General features: G+C 42.3%; 2 protein-coding genes across 4 annotated transcripts; one reads left to right on the forward strand and one right to left on the reverse strand.

Moving 5' to 3' along the window:
* The first annotated feature begins 959 nt into the window (after positions 1–959).
* LOC135105715 (protein transport protein Sec24C-like) lies at positions 960–12,659 on the forward strand. Its single transcript, XM_064014130.1, has 9 exons — positions 960–1,088; positions 3,629–3,693; positions 3,985–4,106; positions 4,228–6,143; positions 6,391–6,541; positions 6,666–7,784; positions 8,985–9,266; positions 10,605–10,868; positions 11,419–12,659. Exons 2-9 carry the CDS (start codon positions 3,645–3,647, stop codon positions 11,557–11,559), a joined length of 4,044 nt encoding a protein of 1,347 aa, XP_063870200.1. The 5' UTR covers positions 960–1,088; positions 3,629–3,644; the 3' UTR covers positions 11,560–12,659.
* On the reverse strand, positions 9,360–23,796 carry LOC135105719 (DNA-directed RNA polymerase I subunit RPA12-like). 3 transcript variants are annotated; one of them, XR_010270979.1, is made up of 5 exons: positions 23,651–23,796; positions 20,498–20,747; positions 13,861–14,089; positions 13,284–13,399; positions 9,360–11,013 (listed from the first exon to the last, which is right to left on the reverse strand). XR_010270979.1 is itself a non-coding variant. In XM_064014144.1 (4 exons), the coding sequence occupies exons 2-4, from the start codon at positions 20,631–20,633 to the stop codon at positions 13,375–13,377; spliced, it is 390 nt and encodes a 129-aa protein (XP_063870214.1). In that variant the 5' UTR covers positions 20,634–20,747; positions 23,651–23,796; the 3' UTR covers positions 9,360–13,374. The 3 variants fall into 3 exon arrangements, 1 of the variants encoding a protein (XP_063870214.1); XR_010270978.1 differs by having other exon boundaries at positions 9,360–11,018; XM_064014144.1 differs by having other exon boundaries at positions 9,360–13,399.

Genomic DNA, 23,796 nt, shown 5'->3' on the forward strand with positions numbered 1-23,796 from the left:
ATTACGTACCTTGTATCTGGCACAATTGCTAATAAACTATCACCAACACCATGATAAACCTGTATATCTACCATTACGAGTTACATGCCACCATCCCAGCAGTCATTACCACCACTAGCCTCTCATCATAAATGTTATTACTATTACCACCACCACGGCCACCAATCACATTCATCTCGCACTTAGCATTTTTTATATTGTGCCATCTATTTATCATAATAACTACACCAGTCACAATTTATCTTGATACTACAACCATTAGATTTTAAGTTCTTTCTTATTCAAGTTATGTTGGAGGAACTCGCCCTCGCCGTCAGTGTACTCTTTAAAATGTTAATAATAGCAAAAGTGATATTGTCATAGAGGCCTAGAAAAAGAGGACAAGACGAGATTGCATCAAAAAGTAGGACGAGTCAAATATGAGGGTAAAATAACGTAACTGCAGCTTAATATTGATATACAAGTAATAGTACCAACGACCTGGTATAATCAGCTGACATATTATTATCAGGTTCTTTACTTTCTACACCTTGACCACTACCAACATCATCACCAGTACGTTGCCACACTCCAGCTGGCAGAGAGATTTAACATTACATCAGGTCCCTTGTCCTGCTATTTCTAGTACTTTATTGGCTGTAGTTTGTATGGAAATGGTATAAATTATTTATCAGCATTGGTTATAGTTCATTTACATGAGCCCAGCAGCAGCACCAACACAGCACCAGACACGCCAGGCGGGAGGCAGCTGTCAGTGACGTGGCTGAGCAACGCCTGCGCGGCCACCCTGTACGTGGCACTTCTGACTTGTCAACTTTTGCCTTGCTCCGGCTTCCTTGCTCTTTGATCACTCCACCACGCCCGGTAAGTCTTGCGAAGGGAGACAGGGCGCAGGTTTATAGTGTTGTGGTACAGGTGAAAGGCTGGGAAAAGGGCATGGAACAACCATTGTAAGTCATTAGAGGAGACGTGACGGGAGAGGCGCTGGTGTGTGCGGGTGCCGTCTGCTGCTGCAGCATCTTGACCCTCTTCTGGCACGATTTACAGGGTTGGGTGTACAATCAGGCATTCCCCCGGTCAGGTTTCAAGTTAGTGTGTCGTTTTGTACCCTCAGTATGTTAAATAAGCCTGGCGGTGGGTATGTGTTTGTGTGTAAGGGGCGGCGTGACCCAGGCTGTCTCCCTCCTGTAATGTTTTGACTGGTGCCGAGTCTGTTTACTCCATGCCCGCCACCACCAAAGCGTGTCGTATATTCATATATATTTTTTAAAGCTTCCTCAGCCCCTCGAAGTGTTTTGTGTCAATAGGTTATAGGCTTTCTCTCCGTCTTTTTTTTTTTTTTTCTGCAAGACTATCTGATTCCCAACCAGCCCCTACCCTCCCCTTCCACCCTCCATCACGTCCCTTGTCCCATCGCCCCACACACGCCACAGGACAATGACTCCTGACGTGCTGCATGTTCAACTCTCCAGCTGTGATTTATTTAATAACTTTCACAATACTAACATCCATACTGTAGTCATCTTTCTCGTACCAGGCATCTTTACGTGGTTTTCTTGATTGGTGATCTATCCCCTCTCCCAGAATATGATGGAAAAATGTATCCCCCATAAACCTTTTCCATTAGCTCTTATTTAATGTACATTTAGTCTTGTATAAATAGATTTAAAGTGGGAAACTGTGAAGGTTATTATGAATAGAATACATAATTTGAGTTGCACTGAACAAGATTTTGTAGTATTATTTGATAATGTTGGTATTTCAAGAAGGGTCACTTATCCATGTTTGAAAGTTGCTATTATGTACTTGACCATATTGTGGACATTTGGCAAGGTGCATTTCAAAATTGTTGTTCAGGCAGTGACAACCACCTGAATCATATTACCCATGTCATTGTCTCTTCTATGTATGCAGTATATATTTGGTATTACAGTAAAACTTTAGTGTAGCAACTAATTTGGGATATACCAGGCTGCCTCATTCAGAAGTCTACTCTATTTGATGGTTGTTACACCAAGACTTAAGCAAATTCAGTAGTTTTATAAGATTTAGTAATACAGGTATATGTTGTGCAGCTATCATCAGGTTCTGGTTGATAAAGCAGGAACATGCTGATAGGAAATTATTTTTGTCTTCATCCTTTATTTGGTAGAGTGTATGGGTGAATTGAGTGTTATCATGTAAATGATTGACAGTGATGTAATAAGCATGAATGGTGTAGGTGGTCATTGCATCCTTTGCATTGTGACTGGATGTGCTGAAGGTGTAATGGGGTTTTTGACAGTAAGTCAAGGGTCAGAAATGATAGCAGGAGTGAATCACTTTTGTAGAGTGAGAAATTGTTGCCTGTGAGATAGGATTGATGTTGGTTGGAGAGAAGGGCTATTGCATTGCATCTTGTGAGCATACTTGAAAATTGGATTCATTTCCCAGTCATTCTCTCTTATGGCTAACCTGTTTACAAATACAGAGATAAATTTTTTGGTGTTACAAAAGCAAAACATTAATCACTGTTGGTATCCGTTGAGACTCAGTGATGTAAACAATATTCTAGTGTGTTAGGAGAGAGATGAGGTTGCCTTATTAATCTACAGAGGGCGGTTTTTACCTTTGAGATAATTGCCCCATTGTCAAGTTTCCTCTATGTTAACCTAGTGATTGTGATGTTACCGTATATTTTGGCAGATAAGACGACCCCCAAATTTTAGTCAGAATTTAATGGTTTTAGCTGATATCGGTGGTATAAGATGAGACCCAAACTACCAATTATCTGCGGTGGAGTTTGGGTCAGTGAGCACCAGACAACTGAGACAATGAATAAAATACCTTGAATGTATTACCAGTAATAAGGTACCATCATCTTCAAGTGCAAAACTAAACCTAAAATAAAATTCTCATCAGTTGTTTTGTGCATTTTCAGGAAAAAGGGTGGATGGATGAAGTTGCTATAAAAATTATATGTGGTACGACCAGTTTTCCTAAACATAAACAAACCCTTTCCTTGCACTGTCTGCATGTGTTGGACTGTCTGCTGTAATCTTCTATATATCATGTTTCTTTTGATTAGATACACCGACATTCTTGAATTTTTTCTGTATATGCACTTCGTCCCTGTACAACATTGCAAGCTGGAGAGATTCATCTTACCCCCCCAGTTTGATTTCCTTTACTGCTTAGCCTTGAAGATCTTTATATAGCTCCTCCATCAGCTTTGGGAAAAACTGAAGAATATTCACACAGCCTCATGCTTTATCCATTTGTTTATAATGCCAGTTGTAGTACTACATTAAATTTTGTTTATGCACTTTTCAATGGAAATACATTTCAGTGCATTTTCTCAAAATGGATTTCTATTTTACTGTAACTTCCCCAAAGGTCGTAATATAAGACTCTCTCTCTCTCTCTCTCTCTCTCTCTCTCTCTCTCTCTCTCTCTCTCTCTCTCTCTCTCTCTCTCTCTCTCTCTCTCTCTCTCTCTCTCTCTCTCTCTCTCTCTCTCTCTCTCTCTCTCTCTCTCTCTCTTTTAGGATGATTCAAGTATATATGATACTTAATATTAGAAATGTATTTTCTGGAATTTTTTTTTGTTTGCCTTCAATGAATGAAACAATTTGTGTTCTTTGTTACAGGCCGGGTGAGGGAGCAATGCTGCCAGCTCAGGGCCCCAGACCCATGGTCCCACCACACATGCAAGGTGTGTAGGGACATTCAGTCTGACCTGAACCTTACACTACATGAAAGTTTGTACTCCACAGCAACCACATGATTTTTAGGGTTACTTTGTTTGAATACACTAATGGATACTGTGATTTACATTACTGTATTGTGTCAGAAATTTAATCTTTACACACACAATAAATAAATAAATAAATAAAACAGGACAGTTATAATCATGTAAGCTCAGACTCGTACATACTTTCTCATGTCCATGAGTGTACGTTGTGAAATGATTGGTGCTCTTTGCTGACCAATGAATTATTCACAGGTGGAATGAAGCCTGGCATGCCTCCCATGAGGCCCCCTGGACCTGGGCCAGCTCCCACCATGGCTGGGCTCAACCAACAGATGGGAGGCATGAACCTGGGCGTGCCACCAGGACCTAATCAGGTAACATGTCCAGCACAACATAACTGCTAGAAACATGTATGTTTTTCTCCTAATGTAATACTTATTCCCCCATATACTTGGCATATTCTGTGTGGCTGATAATTGTGATTCTTGTTTGCAGATGAAGCCACCTCAAGGACCAGTTGCCAATGGGTACCCATACACTGACCTTCAGAATGGCCCACCTCTTGGTCCACCATCTGGACCACCAGGTGGTCCACCATCTGGGCCACCATCAGGTCCACTATCAGGTCCGCCATCTGGTCCTCCTGCACGACTTCAACCAGGACCCCCCATGAGGCCTCCTGGGCCACCAGGGTCACTTGGACCACCTGGTCCTCCTGGCCAGCTGGGACCAGGTCCTCAGCCATCACCTTCTTCCACTCCTGGTGTTTCACATCCTAACCCACCCTCACCTGCAGTGTCATCCCAGCCAACACAAGGACAGCCTCCCAAGCAGCCTGACCTTTCTCCATTTATGGGTGGACCTCCAATGCAACCTGGTCCTCCAGGACCTCCAGGTCAGCCAGGGCTCCCTCCTTCATCCATGGCAGGATCCCCAGGTCTGCCTGGCATTCCTCCTCCTTCCATGGGAGGACCCCCAAGCCAACCTGGTCCCCCAGGACCACCAGGACAGCCTGGCCTTCTTCCTCCTTCAATGGGAGGGCCTCCAGGTCAGTCTGGTCCCCAAAATCCTCCAAATCAGCCTGGTTTCCCGTCCTCCCCAATGGCAGGTCCTCCTGGTCAGCCTGGCTTCCCTCCGTCCTCAGTGGCAGGACCACCGGGCCAGCCTGGCATTCCTCCTCCTTCCATGGGAGGCCCTCCAAGACAGCCTGGTCCCCCAGGACCACTGGGCCAGCCAGGTCTTCCTCCTTCTTCAATGGCAGGACCACCAGGCCAGCCTGGCCTTCCTCCCTCATCCATGGCAGGACCTCCTGGCCAGCCTGGGTTTCCTCTTTCAGGGGCAAGATTCTCAGGCCAGTCCAATCTTCCTCCTTCTATGGCAAGCCCCCAGCCTGGACCTCCTCCACCATCAAGCCAGCCTGGCCTCCCTCCATCTTCCATGGCTGGACCTCCAGGCCTCCCTCCCTCTTCCATGGCAGGACCTCATGGCCACCCTCCCACCTCCATGGCAGGACCTCCTGGCCTCCCTCCCTCTTCCATGGCAGGACCTCCTGGCCACCCTCCCACCTCCATGGCAGGAACATCTGGCCATCCTCCCACCTCCATGGCAGGACCACCTGGTCAGCCAGGCTTTCCTCCCTCTTCTATGGCTGGCCCTCCAGGTTATCCTCAGCCTCCTGCACCAGGGCAGTCACAACCACCAAGGCCTGGAATGCCACCAGGCCCCGGCGTGCCACCAGGTCAAGGAATGCCTCCTAGGCCGGGACCAGGCATGCCACCACGACCAGGCATGATGCCACCAGGCCCAGGCATGGCAGCAGGACAAGGGGTCCCACCTCAGCCTGGCATGCCCCCAAGACCTGGCATGATGCCACCAGGGCCAGGTGTTCCACCAGGACCAAATTCACCACAAGGCAACAAGCCTGGCATGCCCCCAAGCCAGGGTGGTGCTCCAGTTAATGGCATGGGTGGCAGCATGCAAAACCGGTACCCAGGGGCTGGTGGGATGAGTGGACCTGCATACTCTCAGGGCCAGAGTCGTCGCCTGAACCCTGACGACATGCCCAGCCCCCTGCAGGTGATGGAGGAGGACAGGCAGTGTCGCAGTGGGGAGTTCATCACCAACATGAAGGGACAAGTGCCACCACTGGTGACCACAGAGTTCACTGTGAGAGATGGTGGCAATGCCTCCCCCCACCATCTGCGCTCCACCATGTACAGTGTCCCCCACACCCCGGAGATGATGAAGCAAACACATGTGCCCTTTGGCCTGGTGATCAGCCCCATGGCTGAGGGATCTGGCCAGGATAGTCCCCTGTATGTGGGCACCAGTCTGGAGAATGGACCTGTCAGGTGCAACCGCTGCAAGGCTTACATGAGTCCACTGATGCAGTTCATGGATGGTGGCCGCAAGTAAGTAGATTGGGAGGCGTGTTGCGGAATAAGTGGCTGGTTGAGATAAGGTGAATGAATGAGTACATTACCAAAGTGTGAGTGTCTTGTACCATTTTACATGTGTGTACAGTACTTGCCTTTAGTTGGGACCAGCATGCCCATGTTTGCCCATTATAGAGAATTAGGAACACTGAATTCTGCAAAAAGTGAAAATGATTAAACTATTTAGTTTAGCCTAGTAACATTGTTGTGATTTGCCTGGCAGGTACCAGTGCAAGCTGTGCCGAGGTGTGGTAGAGGTGCCAAAGGAATACTTCTGCCACATGGATGGCCAAGGCTCTCGGGCAGACAAATTCCAGCGGCCAGAGTTGTGCTGTGGCTCATATGAGTTCATTGCCACTGCAGAGTATTGTAGGGTAAGTCACTGTCTTGATGTTACCGTCCAGGTGTGGATGGCAATAAGCAAAGATTGTGAAGGAAAATGTCATTTTGTGCAATAAGACTGGAAAATATGAGACTGATTGTGTGGTTCTTTTTCAGGATAAGTTGCTGCCCAAAGAGCCAGCTTTCATCTTTGTGATAGAGATGAGTCAGTTGATGATGCAGCGTGGGGTGATTCCTCTCCTGTGTCAAAATATGAAGGATATCCTAGAGCAGCTGCCACGTGACACCATCAATGGCTCTCCCGCGCCACAATCCACCATGCGGGTTGGCTTCATCACCTACCAGTCTGATGTTCATTTCTACAAGATGGATGGACAGGCACCAGAAATGTGTGTTGTTTGTGACCGTGAGGGCATGTTTGTGCCAGTTCCCAGTGGAGTGCTGTGTGATCCCCAAGAGGCTGCCCAGAACATTGAAAAGCTAATGGAGAGCATCCCAGAAAACTTCAAGGGCACCCGAGAAACTTCAGGAGCCCTGGCTTGTGCTGTGAGGGCTGGCATGGAGGCCCTCAAGGCAGCAGGCAGGGTGGGCAAGCTGTTTGTGTTCCATTCCTCCCTACCAATGGCTGGGAATGGCAGTCTCAAGATGAGGGAGGACAGAAAGCTGCTTGGAACTGATAAGGAGAAGAGCATGCTAACCCCTCAGACGTCTTTCTACAATAATCTGGGTCAGGACCTGGTGGCGTCTGGTTGCTCTGTTGACATGTATGTGTTCAACGATACCTATGTGGACCTGGCCACCGTTGGACAGGTGCCCCGACTCACTGGTGGTCAGTGCTACAAATATGCTTACTTCCAGTCCAATAAAGATGGGCCAAGGCTCCTGCAGGACCTGAAACTCAATGTTGGGCGGGAAATTGCATTTGACGCCATCATGAGAGTGCGCACCTCGCAGGGGGTGAGGCCAGTGGAGTTCTTTGGCCACTTCTTCATGTCAAACACAACAGACGTGGAATTGGCCAGTATTGACGCCAGCAAGGCCATTGCCATTGAGGTGAAGCACGATGACAAGCTCACTGAGGAGGACGGGGTGTACATTCAGGCAGCTCTCTTGTACACCTCCTGTGGTGGTCAGAGGCGCCTGCGCATCTTCAATTTGGCTCTCACCATATGCAATCAGATGGCAGATCTCTTCAAGAACTGTGAACTGGACACACTAATGAACTTCTTTGGCAAGCAGTCTGTTGTAAGACTGCTGGAGAACAATGCCAAACAGGTAAGTCCAGCTCTACACACACACACACACACACACACACACACACACACACACTTGCTCACCTGTAAGGATTCATGTGCTGCTTCATTTGTATTTGGTAAAGACTTGTGCAAATGGAATTAGCTGAATATATATATATATATATATATATATATATATATATATATATATATATATATATATATATATATATATATATATATATATATATATATAATTTTTTTTTTTATCTTTATTTTTTTTCTAGTCAGTCTCATAGCCTGTACAGTGTCAGATAATTTCTAGCCATGTGATTTTGTGAATATCAGCTATTTAGCTTCAAACACTTACCTAATCTTGCATTCCTTTCATATTTTATCCTTAACCTTCTCTTCCACTAACATATGGTGCATTAGTAATTTAAGGTTTTCTGGCCCACACTTTTATTTACACTTCTCTTTTCATTGCTATAACATTTTCATGTTTGTGTTTTGTGTAGTAACCTTTCTTTTATTATCATTATTATTATTATTATTATTATTTTATTATTATTTCATATATAATTTTTTTTCTCCTGCCCTTGCTTCTGAAATAGTTTCTTGACTTGACCTCCATCCTCTCTGTCCCTGAGTTGGATGGATTTGATGGACTCCCAGCCTATCAAAACCCCACTCATTTGTGTAGACATGGCCTCTTAGTTTTCCTCTTCCCTCTAATATACAGCCACCCACTTATTACTTCACACTTAGTCTCATGCTCTCCCACTCATTTACCAGCTGTATCAGTCTCTTCTCCAAATGAGTGTATAACATTATTTATTTACTTAGAAGAAAAAACAAACAAACTAGGATTGTGCAGTTTATATAGATATATATACTCATGTACACATTTTCACAACTTAAGTAATCGACGGAATGTACTTAATACAGGTCTAGGTAGGAGTGCAAAATTAATTCAATTACATTAACTGCATAATTTTGGCTTTAAAACTGTACACCATAACTAGCTTATAATATCAAAACACTGTAAGGAAAAGAAATTATCATCTTTATTTCAACAGTTCATGTCCAGAACATCTTAATCAATAAATACATAATTCTTAAGATAAGTTCAACTTTGATGCATAATATAGGAAATTTTGTTTGGAAATGGGCTTTTCATTTGTATTATTATGTAAGATAAGGTACTGAAAACCATTTACTAACATGTTCCATTCAATAGGTTAAGGAGAACTTGGTAGCCCGGACAGCCAACATACTGGCTTGTTACCGCAAGAATTGTGCCTCTCCCTCCTCACCTGGCCAGCTCATTCTGCCTGAGGCCATGAAGCTGTTGCCATTGTACATCAACTGCCTGAGTAAGAGTGATGCCATCAGTGGCGGTCAAGACCTCACATGTGACGAACGTTCATGGCAAATGTACCTCCTCTGCACTGCCCCCGTGGAAGCCTCAATGGTGTACTTCTATCCAAGATTACTGCCACTCTCAGATGTAGACCCACAGGTAAGCTTTTTCAGTGTATCTTTTATACCCAGTCTGGCTGCACACTCCATGGCTGGATTGAAATAATTGCTGTCTTCATGCCATTAAAAGGTATTTAAAAGATGGAATATTTATTGATGTTTCTACATTGATACAAGGCCACCCTCTCAATTTAGTATACTATGCACTAGACTGAGGTACCTCTTAAAGAAGGATTATTGAGACAGAATATTACTTATTATAGTGAATAAAAATACAAGAGGAGACATCGTCCCTTCACAGTCTCTTTCAGTGACTTTTTATTGGGATTTCATTAGTATTCTTCCAACCCAGCCCCAGTTTGCACCCAGGCCATTCATCTATTACCAAATACAATGACAATTTTTAAATGGGAAAATATCCATGCTACAGTTCTGTCCAAGAGGAAAGAGGCATGCTATTACAGATAGTAGTTTGAGAATAGGCTAACACATTTCATAGTCAACTCAATGTAATTACAGTGGTGTAAATCTCTCTCTCTCTCAATCCTCACTTTGTATAACTCTAGTCTGTCCCCTTTTGGAATATTGTGTTCAGATATGGTGCCCCTTTTACCAGAAAGACACTGATAAATTACGAGTTCAGTGTAGAGTAACAAAAATGATACCGAGCCTAAGAAACACAGCATATGAAGAGTGTCTTAAAGAATTAAATCTATTCCCATTAACACAAAGAAGACTAAATAGCAACTTAATACAAGTGTTTAAAATCATCAAAGGCATTGATAACATGGACTACAGTAAATATTTCATGATAGACTCTTCAAATTACACATGAGGAAATGGTTGCAAAATTGTTGCAACCATTTCCAAAATTGTTGCAACTTCAACTCAAATTTTTATTTATTTTTTTTTTCTACCAAGTGGTAAATCTATGGAATGGGCTTTCTCGAGACGTGATAGACTGCAACACTGTAGAGATTTTTAAATGCTGTCTTGATAAATATTTTGCCAGCAATCTGTGGGTAACAGCGTTTATTTGTTAGTGATTAACTTCTTTGTGTTCAGGAAATGGGGGCACCTCACTTCATCTATTTTCATTTCTATAAAATTTCCTTTGGGTTTTTCTTTCTCTAACTCTGTAAGCCCTTCTCTAGCCCTTTCCGACCTGTTTTCCTGTACAGCTTAATGCTGGAGGGAGTGGAGGGTTGGGGAGAGAGCCTTCTGCTTTCCTGTCCTTTTCTTCTAGTATCATCTAAGTATTCCTAGGTCAGGTCACCTTGTGAAGACCACAAGGTGTGTTATACCCTGTTTTTCTATGTAACCACATACATCTGCCAATTTTACAATATTAATACCAGTTGTACAACTCTACCCACAGAGCACAGGGCTGCCTGCTCCACTGCGCACGTCGTACGACAAGCTGCATCCTGAAGGCGTCTTCTTGCTGGAAAATGGATTGCAGATGTTTGTGTGGGTTGGCTCCAATACTCCTTCCTCCTGGTTGGGAGATGTGTTTGGTGTTGCTGCTCCACACCAGCTGGATCCAGTGATGGCTGAGCTGCCGGAGAGGGACAACGCCACCTCCAGGCGAGTCAGAGATATCGTGGCCACAGTCCGGGGCCAAAGGAAGAAACACGTGAGGGTAGGTGTCTTTGCCTTTTACCTGGTTCTAGTGATACATTGTGTTGAACAGCAAATAATTTTATGTAGTAAGTTGTAACTTTGTTACATTTTATCTCTTCCTCTCCTTGTCTTCTTGAGCTCCTTTCATGTTCTTGTAGCATCATCTATTCTGAAAATTACCGAAGTGATATCTTATCACAAAAATGTATTAAGATTGATTTATTTTTCCTGCATTGTGTATTTAACTTTTTTGTACATTGAGTTTAACCTCTGGAAAGGAAATCTGAGTTTAGCAAATATGATGAATAGTAGTCATCACTGTTCACCTCTGCAGCTTGCCTTTATGTTATAGAATTCCTTTTAATGAGGTGCCTTTTTCAGATGTTTATAATTTTGCCACATAATAGACATATGCATATTGAAATAAAGAGTATGGGTGACAAAAATCCTTAAAATTGATGTGCATTTTGACCACCAACTTGAAGACCATTGCTCTTGTAATTACTAATGTTTATTAGGTTTGGTCAGTTTTAGATCAGTTGTCACATCTTTTCCCTCCTTTGGCACAGATGTTTGTGGTCCCCCAGCAAGGCAAGCACGAGATGGTGATGAGGAATTACCTGGTGGAGGACAAGGGTTTGTATGGCACTCCTAGTTATGTTGACTTCCTCTGTCACGTCCACAAGGAGATTCGTGCACTGCTGTCCTGAGACATGTGGCAGCACTACCCATGGATTGCCACCACCACCTCTCCCTCCTCCCCATGTACTGTAGGACCATCTATGGTTGCCACCTCTTCCATAAGCCCTCCCTTTTCTACTGCTTGCAAAACCTTACCTACCATGCCCTCTGCTTTCTCCTCTTCCTCTCCCAGTAACTGTAGTCCCACAGTAACCGCCAGAACAACCTCTCGCTGCACACGTCAACTCCCTTACCAGCTTTTTGCAGAAGCGCCCTGCACCCCAAATACTCAGCAAGAATGTAGGACCAGTGTTACATATCCTAAGGTGGCTTCTACACTGCAAAACTGGCACTAGAGGGCTCAGGCATTGCTTTTTTGGCTGAGTCTACTATGCAAGTTGTTTCTGTTGGTCAGGCCTACTGGAATGTTAGGACCTGAGATAACAGTATGGAGCCAGTCATTCCCAGAAGTGCTGTAACAAGGTGCATAACATGGGTAGCTGCTGCTACTACTGCTGCTGTTATTACTGTGGATAATTTGTGACACATGCTCAGACCAGAAGATGGCTACAGGGATTCTTCAGTTTTAAGTTGTTCATTTTTCCTGCCATTAGTCTCTCACAGACTAGTCCAGAAAAGTCCTTCTAATACACCCATCTAGTGTGAACACTAGATCTGCTATGCTACAAGAAGGATCTGTTGTGAACTAGAGAAGAAAAGCTAAAATGAACAGCTTAAATCAGTCTTATTGTATATAGACATTTTGATACTTGTTAATGCTGGATCAAGAGAGGATCAGGGGTCATGTTGGGTGCCCTTGTGATCTATTTAATTATGGAGGAGAAGAGTTTATTTTTTATGCAGATTATTACTTACAACCTTCCACTTTTCAACTGTATTGTGATGAACAATTATTTTCCTTGTTGTAAGTACAGGTATTCCGTTTCCATGTATCATACAATTTAGAGGGAAAATTATATTTAATTCCTCTGACATTATTAAAGTTATGGGATGTGGATGAAAGTTGGACTTCAGTTCAGAAGTGCATTTTTAGGGCAAATGTTTTGTGGATGGATGCAATATATGTTATTCTACGTTATGTTAATAAAAGTAATATTGTTAAACTTCACATATGTATCATTTACCTTCTCACTCCACTTGTTTCTGCTTTAAAAGATGGGAATTCACTAGACTCAAAATTATATTACTGACAATGAGATGACAAATTTGCAATGGTAGTTCCTCACCAACTGCATCACCACCTGATCCTAACCACTGGGACATGTGGAGGCAAGGAATCATGTCAAGCACCAGTAAGAAAATTCAGCCAGGTCTAATCTTGATGCGACCAGTCACATCATATAATGAGTGTGCCTCCATTGTCATCCTATTGCACATTATCAATCATCACTTACTATATGCATAGTATATACAGGTTAAGGGCTGTCCACACCATATTTAATATTGGACAGCCACTGATCATTTAGTTCCAATGACTTATCAAGTGCAATCCAAACCTCATTTCAAACTGATCTACACTAATCTTTTGTATAGTTTCAGTTACCCAACTCAGAGGAATTCTTTAATCATCTTTACTTTGCATTGGATGGGATATATGAGATGTATAGGAGAATATCCTATTTTCACAAGGATACTTCCATCTCAAGTAAGTGGTGGGAATAGATTAAATTAGCTTTCTCTTAATATTGTACACTGTAACATCATTATTGAACAAGAGGACTTCTCACTTTACCAAGTATGAGAGCCAAGGTAAGCCAAGGTGAGTCTTGAGGATGTTGGCACCAAGTCTCCATATGTAATCATGGAAGTTCTTGCAGCGTCCATTATGAATTCTCCACTTCTCGGTGTCTGAAACAGTGGATAAGCTATTGAAAGGTTAAAGTTGCTACTGAGTGACAGAGTAATGAGAAAGTACAAACATCACAACTACCCCATCACATACAGACAGCAGGGCCACTCTTCACCCACATGAGATCTGAGTCACCCTAGGTTATGTCTGTGTCAGCGGGAAGACCTGTTGGCTGACTCAATCCACCCCAACCTTGCTCACAGGGACAGTAACATCAAACAAGTCATCATAGTCAATGAAGGCAATACAGTCCAATATGTTGCTATGTCCACATCACTAGTTCAATTGTCACTGGTTTAGCCGTCACTAGTTCCATGGTTAAGTAGTTCTATTTGTCCAATGGTAAAAACTGTCACTAGTTCAGCTGAAAACTCATTCATCTTTGAACCCAGCATAAAAGTTTAGCTCCCTTACTTATCATGGCACCATAATACCAATAAAGAAATCAGTCAATCCATACCTGCATTTTGGGCATAGGTAGAAGATGGTCTGTCCTTCATCTGCTGAGCGCAGCTGCATAGTGGTGTACGACATGCCCATGTGCCCACATTTGCTACACTCTCGGTGTGGATCCCTCTGGCCATATTCTTCCTCCTCTTCCTCCTCACCCTGAGGACCCTTCTTAGAGGATGAGTACACCCCCCGATGGTTGAACTGGTAGGAGGAGGTGGTGGTGTGTCCCAGAAGCACTGTGGACAGCCACACAAACAAAATTGGACATGGAGGAATCTCAAAATCCTTATGAATAATCAAAACAGTCTCACAAAATAATCGTGTTTCTTAAATCACTTTGAAGAAATCTGAGCACCGAGGCTTTGACACTGTTGCTTCAAAATATATAAGTCATACATGTAAAGAAGCTTTAATTCATACTTTGGTACTGCTGTATTGCTGCTGTGAAGGGATGAGACCATATTCATTTGTTACTGTTGGTATATTTTCACTGGAGATGATCTATGCATTGTCTGGTCAGATTGCCAATGTAATTCTTTTGTTTTGAGGAGGAAGAATAATAATCACACACACACACACACACACACACACACACACACACACACACACACACACACACACACACACACACACACACACACAAAAAAAAAAAAAAAAAAAAAAAAAAAAATAAATTTATGTAGAAACTGATTCGGGAAAAGCTTAAAATTGGAACTCAGTTAAAGTGGAAAGAGATATTAAAGTAATATAACCACATGTGAATTACATGGAAGGTACAGCTGTAAGGGAACAGAGCAAGTGGTATGTAAACATTATATATAACTGAAAGGAAGAGTTAAAAGGGAACCAAAGATTGCAGTATGGTAATGAACCACCTGTCCCTCTCCCGTACATCTATACTTTGCATGTGATGCGCATAAGGTTATATTACAGTATCACAGTTCTTGGAATGAGGGATCATTTTCATTAGTTTCCTTAAAATCTTCCCACTTCCATACCACTCTAATACAAATCATGAGCACTTCTCATTTCTGGTTTGTTTCCAAGTGGGGAGTCAACCCAGAAAAGGATTATCTGTGATAATTTTCATAAAACCAGACCGAGGAGTTTAGAATTGGCATAATAGTGAAAAGGAGAAGGGAAGACACAGGGCACAAAGAAAAGTAGTTCTATGAGGGAGAGACAACCAACTAAGAGAAGCAATGTCAGGTGGGCCATCCCCACAGAGGAAGGAGGTGATACACAGACTAAACAGTCGGGGAAGTTCTCTTTTCTTGTCCCAACCAGCAGAAAGCTCCGACATCTGTTATTGTCCCTGTAGCTGCCGGCTCAGTATCAGCTGGCTTGTAGTTGACTTGTAGTTCCTGAACTTTATTTTGTAGCTGGTTCCTTGTTATGTTCTTATCATGATGGGTCCCAGATAGGGGTTACACTATTGTACTTTGCCATAAGTTATGTTACGAGGTTAATATTATACTTATAACATTACTTGGTATGTGGATGGGATGAGAAGGCGAGAAGGCCAGCTACAGAGGGGGTGTTTGTTTACAGGACACCACGGCCTTTATCTAGACCATCATTTCTCCCCTCAGCCAGGTCAGTGTGAGGCAGGGTAAGGACTGACATAGTTTAATAGGGGGTGAACTTGGGAAGAAACATGGTGTGATGGGTTGAAGAATGAGAAGAAATAAGGGGGGCTCTGTCATAGGGGCAGAGTCTTGGTGGCAGCTGTTGAGGCAAGACCTGTGTCGTTCACCACTCTCCAGCTGTGCCACTGTCATCTCTGCTGCAGAGGCACTAGTTCATAAACTCTACGGGGCCCCTCTGCCACGTTACGTGGACATGGAGCCTGCTCTGGGATTAAGGTGATTGTGTGGCATTCATTACATTCTAAAAGGACCTTCGACTGTTCCTGCAATTGCGTATGTATTATTTACTTATGTATTAATCATATCTATCTGTGCCATTAATATACTTACATGTTTCAGTGTTTGTTTCAGGAGGGTGATGTTGTATAAAGTAGTGTTCGGTGTTTGTTTCGGGATGATGATGTTGTATAATGTAGTGTTTACAAATATCCCTGTGAAGTGCACTTCTACATTGCATTATTGGAGGATTCCCAATAATTTCCTATCAAGTGATGTACTTATGATAACTTACAGGTTTGACTGCATCCCAATAAATTGAGAAGTGAGTACAGTAAAATCCCTCTAATCTGGCATCAAAGGGACCGCCAACATGCCGGATACTTGAATATTGCCGGATACTTGAATAGAAGTGAAATTATGTCCACAATCACCACTCTACACTCATGCATCTTACCATAACAAAGATCAGCTGATCTGATCAGCTGCTTAAGTGTAAGCACAACACGCTTCCTCTTTTCTACAACTTTAGGCATGACGAAGGCGTCAGGCGATAAACAGTGCACATGCGGGACTGAGTCACTGAGTAAACACAGTGCAGTGGACTGTGGGTGGCGCGAAGCAGTGCGCTCTGGTAGCGAGGGGACAAAGTATGCCTTGCACGGGAATTTTAATCGATTTTATGAGTACACATTGATTTTTTATTGATTTTAAGGCTCGCGGAAAATTGTGCCGGATACTTGAAGCTGCTGGATACTCGAATGCCAGATGAGAAGGATTTTACTGTACAATGTAAGTGGTTATCAGTCACTCCTTTGCCACACTATGAACACAACTCATCAATGCATTTACAGTCCCCTGATTCCTTACCCATATGGCCAACCTTTTTTTATTTATTCTTTTAATGTAGGGAGAACACTGGCCATGGGCAACAAAAATCCAGTAAAAAAACAGCCCACTGAGATGCCAGTCCCATAAAAGGGTCCAAAGCGGTATTCAAAAATTGAAGGATAAGTATCTTGAAACCTCCCTCTTGAAGGAATTCAAAATTGAAGGATAAGTATCTTGAAACCTCCCTCTTGAAGGAATTCAAGTTATAGAAACATGGAAATACAGAAGCAGGCAGGGAGTTCAAGAGTTTACCAGAGAAAGGGATGAATGGTTGAGAATACTGGTTAACTCTTGCATTAAAGAGATGAAAGAAAGTCTTGTGTGGGAGGAGGCAAAGCATGCAGTTTGCAAGATCAGAAGAGCAGTCAGCATGAAAATAGTGGTAGAAGACAGCTAGAGATGCAACATTGTGGCGATGAGAGAGAGGCTGAAGACAGTCAATTAGAGGAGAAGAGTTGATGAGATGAAAAGCTTTTAATTCCACCCTGTCTAGAAGAGCGGTATGGGTGGAACCCCCCCCCAGACATGTGAAGCATACACCATACATGGATGGATAAGGCCCTTGTACAGAGTTAGCAGCTGGGGTGGTGAGAAAAACTGGCAGAGACATCTCAGAACACCTAACTTCATAGAAGCTGTTTTAGCTAGAGATGAGATGTGAAGTTTCCAGTTCAGATTATAAGTAAAGGACAGACTGAGGATGTTCAGTGTAGAAGAGGGGGACAGTTGAGTGTCATTGAAGAAGAGGGGATAGTTGTCTGGAATGTTGTGTCGAGTTGATAGATGGAGGAATTGAGTTTTTGAGCCATTGAACAATGCCAAGTTTGCTCTGCCCCAATCAGAAATTTTAGAAAGATCAGAAGTTGGGCATTCTGTGGCTTCCCTGCAAGAAATGTTTACTTCCTGAAGGGTTGGACGTTTATGAAAAGACGTGGAAAAGCGCAGGGTGGTATCATCAATGTAGGAGTGGATAGGACAAAAAGTTTGGTTTAGATCATTGATGAATAATAAGAAGAGAGTGGATGACAGGATGGAACCCTGAGGAGCACCACTGTTAACAGATTTCGAAGAACAGTGATCGTCTACCATAGCAGCAATAGAATGGTGAGAAAGGAAACTTGAGATGAAGTTACAGAGAGAAGGATAGAAGCTGTACGAGGGTAGCTTGGAAATCAAAGCTTTGTGCCAGACTCTATCAAAAGCTTTTGATATATCCAAGGCAACAGCAAAAGTTTCACGAAAATCTCTAAAAGAGGATGATCAAAACTCAGTAAGGAAAGCCAGAAGCTCACCAGTAGAGCAGCCTTGACAGAACCCATACTGGCGATCAGATAGAAGGTTGTGAAGTGATAGATGTTTAAATATCTTCCTGTTGAGAACAGATTAAAAAATTTTAGATAGGCAGGAAATTAAAGCAATAGGACAGTGGTTTGAAGGATTAAAATGGTCACCCTTTTTAGGAACAGGCTGAATGTAGGCAAACTTCCAAAAAGAAGGAAAGGTAAATGTTGATAGACAGAGCTGAAAGAGTTTGACTAGGCAAGGCTCAAGCACGGAGGCACAGTCTCTGAAAACAATAGGAGGGACCCCATCAGATCCATAAGCCTTCCGAGGGTTTAGGCCAGCGAGGGCATGGAAAACATCATTGCGAATTTTAATAAGTAGCATGAAGTAGTCAGAGGGTGGAGGAGAGGGAGGAACAAGCCCTGAATTGTCCAAGGTAGAGTTTTTAGCAAAGGTCTGAGCAAAGAGTTCAGCTTTAGAGATAGATGTGAGAGAGAGGGTGACAGCATAAGCAGAAGGATTAGAGGTCAGGAAAAGGTCAAGAATGTTGAGAGTATATCCAAGATGGTCAGGAATATGAGTAGGATGTTGCACCACTTATTGTAGGTTGTGGAGGATAGCAAAGTTGAAGGCTAGTTCACCAGGATGGTCAATGAAGGGAGAGGAAAGCCAAAGCTGGTGGTGAATTGAAGTCTCCAAGAATGGAGATCTCTGCAAAGGGGAAGAGAGTCAGAATGTGCTCCACTTTGGAAGTTAAGTAGTCAAAGAATTTCTTATAATCAAAGGAGTTAGGTGAGAGGTATACAGTACAGATAAATTTAGTTTGAGAGTGACTCTGTAGTCGTAGCCAGATGGTGAAAAACTCAGAAGATTCAAGAGCATGGGTATGAGAGCAGGTTAAGTCACTGTGCACATAAACTTAACATCCAGCTTTGGATCGAAAATAAGGATAGAGAAAGTAGGAGAGAACAGAAAAGGGGCTACTGTCGGTTGCCTCAGACACCTGAGTTTCAGTGAGGAAAAGATGATGAGGTTTAGAGGATGAGAGGTGTTCTACAGACTGAAAATTAGATCTTACTGCTAATGTTGCAGAAGTTAATGATGAAAAAGTTGAGGGGGGGGGGGGTGTCAAGACACTTAGGGTCGTTGTCAGAAGGGCAGTCTGACCTGGGAACATTTGTGGTCCCCTCCCCAGATGGGGACTCTGAGGCTATCAACCCTCCAGCACAGTGAGTGGGTACGGAAGAAGTGAATAGCAGTGACTGGCTGTGGTATGCCATGTCTTCTTCCCCAAAAGGTCTATATAGCAGCAACTAAGCAGGTAGAATGCAGACATTGCAACTATAACTTCCCCAGAAGCGGTCAGAAGCAGCCATAACCACAACTGCAGATTTGCCAACCCACAACTAAGCATTCTCAGGTTTCCCTTGTCTCCTGTTCGGTTAGAGTAGTATGGGTACCCCCTCTCCTGGTCACCACCCAGAGCAGGGGAAAGCTGGGTGGGATCACCCCTCCTTGGCCTGAGGGGGTAAGGGCTTTCTGACCATCAACAATTTTTTTTATTTATTTTTGTACTTTTTGTATATCCACTTCATAGTAAACTACAGGAATTACCACCCTCATTTTCTTATCACTCCACTTGGCAGTGAAACTCCTGATTTATTTATTTTTTTAATTAATTAATTTATTTTTTACAGTAACTTCATTATCTATCATTTGATAATTTCTAATATATGACTGGGTAAGCTGGCACATTACCTTAATATCTTTCCACTTGTGCAAAAATAAATTGAGTTCCAATTTTAAGCTTTTCTCTATTCAGTTTCTAACAACTGGAGAGAGAGAGAGAGAAAAAAAAAAATCCATAGCATTTTTTTTTTTCAATGACTATCCTCCTCCCTCCTCCTCCTCCTCCTCAAAACAAAAGGATTATTGGCAATCTGACCAGACAATGCATAGATCACCTCCAGTGAAAATAAACCAACAGTAATAAATATGGTCTCATCCTTTCACAGCAGCAATACAGCAGTACTAAAGTATGAACAAAAGCTTCCTCACATGTATGAAAATGAAGATTTGCCTGCATGTACAAGTGCTTGTTCATGATGGTCTCTCCTTTGTGCATCATGAAAACAGTGAGGAACTGATCTGATGGTGACTGTGCATGAGAGGTCACTGCTGGAGACTGAACACTGACAGGACACTCAGGAAAATGTGAGCACCACATGCTATTAGTTAAGCTGAAAAGATCACCAACATCCAAGTGGATTATGATTGGTCTTGCTTGTTCTGTCATTCTACATGTAACTAAGTTTCCCAACAATGACAATTGCAAACTACGTACAAAACTCACAAAGTACAAAGAACTTTTGTACTATAACATTCTATGTACCTACAATACGAGTATCATTTACTTACCTACACTTGTTAGGGATGTCAATAAAGTCAAAGTATTAAGAATTAGTAACTGGTAAGCAAGGCAGCAATAACAGCAACAGGATTCATAACTTTCATCTTCTAGAAGTTAATCATCACTGAAAAGCCTAATCCCCTGGATGTACAGGAAATGTGCTGCAACAAACAAGCACACTATAGGGTAAATACCTTCAATGCGTATGCTGAAGCTGCAGACCTTGCACTTGATGAGAGGGCCAGATGTTGGTAATGCCAGGATGGCCCCACACGCTGGACAGAAGTCTGGTTCCACAATAAACAACTGCTCAAGGCTACTTTCTTCCATGATGGGAAAGCCTGAGACAGATGCTGGCTTGTCTTGGGTTGTTGGCAATGTTATGTTGTGTTAAAGGACTGTGCTCCTGAGCTTGGATGCCTGTCTTAAGCCTCCTGGTCAATACTGTGCACCAGAAACAAGTATGATTAAGTTAGTAAAGTAAGTCTTCAAGACAATTTCCTGTCACACAATGCAATGGGCTCAGTTCATTCCATAACATGAGAAAAAATAAATAAATAAAAATAAATAAATAAAAAATAAATTAATTAATTAAAAAAATAATAATAAATAAATTAATTAATTAAATAAATAATAAATAAATAAAAAAATAAAATAATTAAGTTGTGGGAAAAAAAAAAAAGAAACAGTTCATTCCAGAAAGTTAATCTGATATTCAAGTGATATCAAGTGGGAACACCATAGATAAATAAATAACAGATAATAGATGAATAAATAAAATAATATAAACATGAAAATTAAAAAGGTGAATCTGTGGTGACACTGCAAACTATTAGTGTTGCCAATGATTCTTTGGCAAGGGTAAATGCATTTTAATAAGTAGCAGACAGTAAAGGTCATACAGTGCTGTGGCAAAACATGTCACACAGTCACTGTAATGGGCCAGATGAAGGGGATGCCACTCTTCTAGCCAAAGCAACTACTGAATCAGGGGACTTAACTCACAACCTTTCAGTTACAAGTCTGACTTAACTCACAACCTTTCAGTTACAAGTCCAACACCTTACCGCAGTCACCCATCACAGTAAAATTAGGTTAGAAAGTTGTAATGCAGTACTCATGTTTTATGCAGATGAAAATTCAATTAAAAAGTAAGATATTTCAGAAAATTATAATGTAGTAGTGAGTTTAGTTTTGAAATGTCTTTCATGTTTTATGCACACAAGTGAATTATAAATCAAGATAGAGATCAAAGCATCTATTCATCATGTAATCACCAGTGTTCACTGTAAGTCCATATGTTGTTTTTTCAAAGCTTTGTTTCTCATGCAATTACTATTAGTCTCTCAGCATCCATAATCAAGGTGTCACCAGACTCACCATTGGACACAGCTGTCTCAATACCCACCTGAATAAGCTGGATCTGACAGACATCCCTCACTGTTGCCCTACACAACCAGACATACTCCAGAATACCTCCTGCTACACTATCCTTGCCACCACTACCACAGCACTGCTCTTTTCCTATCACTAGCATTACTCTACCTGCACAGACCAACATTAGCAAACCTCCTGGGTCACTCTCAAGACACTCAAGCACGCCAGGTCATCAGACTGATTGGCTAACTTATCTAGTACCAGTACCTTTGGGATGCCTAGGTTATGGTACCACAGCCCATATGGTACCATCAAATCATCTAACAAGAACAAGAACATAACTGAGCTAAGACATAATCTGTTATGCTTGGCTGTAGTGACTTTCAAGGCGCCCTGGTATTCTTTTACTTTTACACCTGCATCATCATGGCTTTTCTTATCTTCTCATCAGACAGAGCTCATTGAAACCCCATATGTACCCATTACAAATTATTTAAAATGCTGACAGCAATTTTTAAAGATTTATCTGTTTTTTTTTGGGAAGCAAGCTTGCTAGCTCCCAGTGACAGTGCTGGGAAGTGACACACCCATGCATGTGATAGATAGGAAGGCACTGATCTCCAGTGAAGGTGAGTTCGTCTGTGTGTTAGTATGTCACATTTGTTGCACAAGTGCAAAATTAGTCACAATGATTGGTTCTTTTGTTTGAGAATGCAGCCACTTGCCAATTAAAAAATACAGAATGAATTTAGCCAATCACAGCATTTTATTTAATCCTGAAGAGGGAAAAGCATCTCAATTTGAAATACCTGAATAAGTCTGAGGAAGATGACTGTGGCTTGATTATTTCTGGTGCATCACCAGATTTTATGAAGATACACAAGGTAATGACTTCATATTCATTTCTTTGCTTTGCCAATTATGTTAGGCTGTTAGATTAGTTAGGTTATGTTGTTAGTTTGGTTAGGTTAGGTTAGTTTGGTTGTTAGGTTAGCCTGGTTAGGTTAGGTTAGTTTAGTTTTAGTTAGGTTAGATTAGTTTGGTTAGGTTAGATTAGGTTAGTTTTGTTAGGCTGGTTAGGTGGTGGTGTGTGGCCAGCTGGCAGCCATGGGCAAGTGCCAGCTAGTCCTCTTGGGGGAACATTGTGAGTGAGGGTTATTGTTGTTACGTATTTGTGAGCATAAAACTATTTTTTTCTGGTCTATTCTGTATTAATCTGTATTTTTTTGGTCTATTCTGTATTAATCTGCTTTTCATTTTCATCACAATAGATTAGTTTTTGATGGCGGGTTGGGGGATGAAAATAAAAACTAATGATTTGCAGGGAAAACATACAGATTATTTCAAAGCAGGCCAAACACTACCTGAAGAAAAATAGTTTTGTTTGGAAGAGAAAGATTGGTGAGAGTAAAAATTTACCGGTGCCTCTGCTAGACTGTAATATTTCATTTGGTTTGGTTTTGAAATGCCTGACTGGAGCAAGGCAGTTAATTTGATTTGCATGGCCAAGAGACTGATGGACAAGTTAGTCCCACTTGCTGAAACTTAAGAGGGAGATGTTTGGTTACATTGACTGCTGAAATGCTCATCAAGTCTCCAAGAGACTGGCATAAGGCTGCTGCCGTGACCATGTTGAATGCCACAAAGTGAGGGCCCCGATAGTTAATGCTGAGTAGTGGGAATTTCCTTCCTCCGTAAAACCTCTTATCTTCGGATCCCAAAATTTGTTCATTAGGACACAGATACCGGAAATAGAACTGCAGCTTAACGCTATCTATCACGAGGCATAACACGACTAAATATGCTAGTGACCGGTGTGATGGGGTTTTCTTGTATCACCCACAATCTTCCTTTCCTCTATCCAGTGGTTTGGCAAGCTGCAGCAGGCAGTCAGGTGAGCAATGGTAAGCTAATGGGGTCCCGGAGGTAGAACGAATGCTTCTGTAAAAGTTCAAAGAATATGATTTTACCTTCGATACACAAGAACAGCAGAAAAAGGAATCCCGCCAGTGTTGTCTTCCCTTCGCATTCTCTCGCACGTGCGTAGCACTGATCTTGATCTTGATCTTGATGGTACAGGTGGCACAGGATCACTCCTGAGCCAGGCCTTTGGATC

Source organism: Scylla paramamosain, chromosome 12 (genome assembly GCF_035594125.1).
Source record: "Scylla paramamosain isolate STU-SP2022 chromosome 12, ASM3559412v1, whole genome shotgun sequence".
Taxonomy (NCBI): Eukaryota; Metazoa; Arthropoda; class Malacostraca; order Decapoda; family Portunidae; genus Scylla; species Scylla paramamosain.

Bases quoted from the DNA above. Each gene is read 5' to 3' on its own strand.
- LOC135105719 (XM_064014144.1), bottom strand. From the start codon at position 20,633: ATGGAAGAAAGTAGCCTTGAGCAGTTGTTTATTGTGGAACCAGACTTC. The intron at 14,090-20,497 runs GTATTTACCCTA...GGCTGTCCACAG, and splicing joins CTTCAGCATACGCATTGAAG to TGCTTCTGGGACACACCACC. The intron at 13,400-13,860 runs GTATGGATTGAC...CCACTGTTTCAG, and splicing joins TACCTATGCCCAAAATGCAG to ACACCGAGAAGTGGAGAATT.
- LOC135105715 (XM_064014130.1), top strand. From the start codon at position 3,645: ATGCTGCCAGCTCAGGGCCCCAGACCCATGGTCCCACCACACATGCAA. The intron at 4,107-4,227 runs GTAACATGTCCA...TCTTGTTTGCAG, and splicing joins TGCCACCAGGACCTAATCAG to ATGAAGCCACCTCAAGGACC. The intron at 6,144-6,390 runs GTAAGTAGATTG...TTTGCCTGGCAG, and splicing joins TTCATGGATGGTGGCCGCAA to GTACCAGTGCAAGCTGTGCC.